The 4110-nt window shown below is 34.5% G+C and overlaps 1 protein-coding gene across 3 annotated transcripts in view; it reads left to right on the top strand.

Moving 5' to 3' along the window:
* The window catches only part of LOC106469860, a 34279-nt gene that overhangs the window by 8261 nt on the left and 21908 nt on the right, over window positions 1–4110 (top strand). For 2 of the 3 annotated variants that reach the window (XM_022398428.1, XM_022398426.1), the window contains exon 4: window positions 2813–4107. In XM_022398428.1, the coding sequence (XP_022254136.1) occupies window positions 2813–4107 (1295 nt within the window). The remainder of the gene's footprint in view (window positions 1–2812; window positions 4108–4110) is intronic. The other variant, XM_022398427.1, reaches the window with a different exon arrangement.

Genomic DNA, 4110 nt, shown 5'->3' with positions numbered 1-4110 from the left:
CTCAAACACGATCTAATTTCAAATAAAGCTTTGTTTGATTAAATGCTTTTTTATTTCTTGCATCACAGCTTTTGTCTACTTACTGAATAATTTGATGAAAAAAAATACCGATCTATACATTTCAAATCTAAATTTTCACCGTGCAGTGCCGGGTAACTCAGCTAGTATAATATAAAACATCAGAGATAACTATAGGCAATCTGCAAATGAGAGGATGTGAAAGATAACATGTGACAGGTGGGTATGATTTTCTAGTTTATGGCTTTGTAAACAAATAAGATTGAAGACTATAAAAATTATGCTTTGCATTAGTAATATCTATCTTATTATAGAATTAAGAACTTAAAACTTTTATGATATTAAATCTTTATTTCCAATAATACTTAACTCTGCTGACATTATAGCTATTTCTCAATCTTCAGGGTTTCCACTCTTTGCCCATCTAAGCATTTAAAATGCTTGCTACAGTCTTTTATACCCCACTGGAATGCACCCTATGTCTAGGTACTGTATATAATCAGCTCATTCATATAACGTAATCACTTTTTCTCGGCAAAGCATTGGGCATGGGTTTCTGTAAACAGAAGTGTTGTGTTTATTCACAATTTATGTTGTGATTTTGAATGTGATTTGTATTACTACGGTTATATCTTCCTATATTTATAAATTACTTTAATAATAATAATATTAAAAAAATCCATGTACCACGGGTATGAATTCTTGAGTTAATGTTTCTATTAGTGAGACTATTCAGACCTTTCCTTCTTCCACCTGGGGGTCACTCTCAGTCTAGGCTGTATGTGATATGATCTGTTGCGAGATAGACACGTGTATGTGGACTGGGGTTGTCTCTACAGGGGGTTCTGAGACGGCTTTTACAAATGATTCTGACCAGCTGGGGAGAAATTAAACTCGTTTTTTTTCCGGCTCCCTTTTTTACTAGGTCAGCCTCAACAGAGGGTCATTTTGATCAGCCACCTCCAGCCTCTTTTCTTCAATTGGTTACTCAGGTTTGTGAGGTTTTGGGGGGTCTCTCCTATTGCATTTGACTCTACTCCTTCCTTGTTGGCAGCAAGGATGGCAAGTAACTACTTGGTTTTTCCTCCTTCTTCTGATGTTGCTGTTCATGCTGTGAGATTTGCTGCTCAGTTACGTGACGGGATAGCTATGCCTTGTCCTCCATGTTTATCGGAACAGCATGCTTTGGCTTATTGCCAGGAGGAGGTATATTTTGATTCTCAATGAATGGACTCACATTTTTGCACCTGTGAGTGTCTCGATCGGAACCTATGATAACTTTAAACAGATCACAGATTTCTTCTGCCCTCAGGGAGTTACAGGAATCTCCTTTTGTCCATCTCCATGGAATTTAGCTTCAAATACTCATTATAATATAGATAATACTAAGTCAAAGTCTTTTGTTTACAGAGTCATAAAGTAGAAAATCAGTTCCACTTGTCATGCTCATCTGTTACATCCTCTCTTTCTCAAATTGCCATTAATCCTCTCTGACATTTTATATCATTTGTAAGCAATAGAAAGGCAAATTTTTAATCTTAATGCTATATTGTTTTTTGTACAGAGTATTATAAATTTTTTTCAGTTAAAATAAGTAAAAATTATTTAGTGTACCATCATTATAGAAAAAGCAGAGTTAAACTTCATCTGTAACCCACAAAAAAACAAAACGAGGTCAAATATAAGCACCGTATTTCTTATTTTTCAGGTACATTTTTTGCTTATTTTTATAAAAGTAACTCAAATGTAAAAATTTGAAACTTATTAGGTTAGATCAGTTAAGATAAAAATTATAATAATTCTTCATTAAATATGGTTAAGAACAACTCGTGCATTATGTTATTCGGTACAGTAACGTGAATTATGCATTAACTGAGTGGTTTACAACTTGTGAGATTATAAGTTAGACACAGTTCAAAGGGCAATAGAATTAAGTATAAACAGATGTGGAGTGTTACAAGCTTTAAGCTATTTAGGATAAGCAATGTAATTTTATGTTACGTTTTGTAGTCATTCTGGAAAGAAATAAAGGGTAAATGAGATTTATTTTGCATGTTTTTATGGTGTTTACGAGATCGATCATGTTTACTGAGTCTGTATAGAGTTTGAATAGAGAAAATAACAGATAAAATAAAATATAAGATTTACCAAAAAATAAGTTTGATGTTTATTTAGCCAGTTTTATAATTTACACAAATAAAATTTTATAATTTTCAGGTGAAGTAAAGTATTTTTAATTTTAACATGAAAATCACTTTGCACTCGGAGTGGTCAGTACTTTGAATCCATATATTTGTTGACAAATCTGGTGTAAAAATGCTTAATCAAAAAATCTGATGTTTTGTGTACAAAAGACTTGTGATGCTTATTGAAAGTTTGATATATTTTGTGAAGATACACGTATCATATTAACAGTATATCATGGAAACTTATTGTTAAAAGGTTGGTCACATCGATCAGCCTCATATGGAAAAAGTCAATTAGTAGTTGTTGTTGGTAGCTTTATAATATGCATACAATTCCTAGTGCCTTTTGTTTTACTGTTTATCTAATATTGAAGGAAATATGTCAGTGTGGTTATTTTACCTGCTTTTTATTGTTAAACCAAATTATTTATGTACTAATTCATGTTTTAACTGTTGTTTTGTGAGAAGACTCTCTATTCTAACAGTTAGCCATGTTTTTTTCTTTTATCTTTTTGGGGCTGCTGCTTACTTTATACTGTGCTGGGACTGCATGTGGTCATCATGATTAACTCTGACATCATGTGATTCAATGGCAATTGTAAGATCAGAAATCGAGATTAGTGAAGATTCGGATTTCTGTGAATCAGACCAAGAACTCACCGAGTCTTTTAGCAGTGAGTTGGTCACTGAATCATGCACTTCTGACAGTGGTCTTAAAGATATACAGTGTTTGGACGTGTACAGTTCAGATGATATTTGGGAAGAAAATTTATTAGGAGGAAAACCATTTTCATCTGTAAAAACTCATTCATCATCTGATTGTAAATTTCAATTTTTAGCAACCACATCATCTTTCCATCAGGCATACAATATTTCAGATTTTACAAATATGACCAATTCAGGTGAAGGTCATTATAAGAATGCTCAAACTGTTCATAATTTACCCTCATCCCTTCAACTGACATCACATTTGTCATGCAATGTATGTCAGGAAGATACAACTCCAAGTGTCAGCAGTATGAAAAATGTGTTACCACTTTCCCTATCTTCAACCAAAACAACATTTCAAAGTGAAGATATCAATTTACCAGTGAAAGACTTTAATTATCAAGCAAGTACAAGATCTCTCTTGGTAACTAATCAACATCCTAAGACTGAACAAAGTACAGAATCAGCTTTGGTTCTTCCAGTTAGCCAACATCTCGAGTCAAAAGGAAGTACAGAATCAGCTTTGGTTCTTCCAGTTAGCCAACATCTTGAGTCAAAAGGAAGTACAGAATCAGCTTTGGTTCTTCCAGTTAGCCAACATCTTGAGTCAGAAGAATGTACAAAATCAGCTTTGGTTGTTCCAGTTAGCCAACATCTCGAGTCAGAAGAATGTACAAGATCAGCTTTGGTTGTTCCAGTTAGCCAACATCTTGAGTCAGAAGAATGTACAAGATCAGCTTTGGTTGTTCCAGTTAGCCAACATCTCGAGTCAGAAGGAAGTACAAAATCAGCTTTGGTTCTTCCATTTAGCCAACATCTTGAGTCAGAAGGAAGTACAGAATCAGCTTTGGTTGTTCCATTTAGCCAACATCTTGAGTCAGAAGGATGTACAGGATCAGCTTTGGTTCTTCCAGTTAGCCAACATCTCGAGTCAGAAGGAAGTACAGAATCAGCTTTGGTTGTTCCAGTTAGCCAACATCTTGAGTCAGAAGGAAGTACAGAATCCACTTTGGTTCTTCCAGTTAGCCAACATCTCGAGTCAGAAGGATGTACAGGATCAGCTTTGGTTGTTCCAGTTAGCCAACATCTTGAGTCAGAAGGAAGTACAGAATCCACTTTGGTTCTTCCAGTTAGCCAACATCTCGAGTCAGAAGGATGTACAGGATCAGCTTTGGTTCATTCATCTAACCAAAATCTT

This window comes from Limulus polyphemus, unplaced genomic scaffold, assembly GCF_000517525.1.
Source record: "Limulus polyphemus unplaced genomic scaffold, Limulus_polyphemus-2.1.2 Scaffold3689, whole genome shotgun sequence".
Lineage (NCBI taxonomy): Eukaryota > Metazoa > Arthropoda > Merostomata > Xiphosura > Limulidae > Limulus > Limulus polyphemus.
This window is presented reverse-complemented; position numbering and strand designations above follow the sequence as displayed.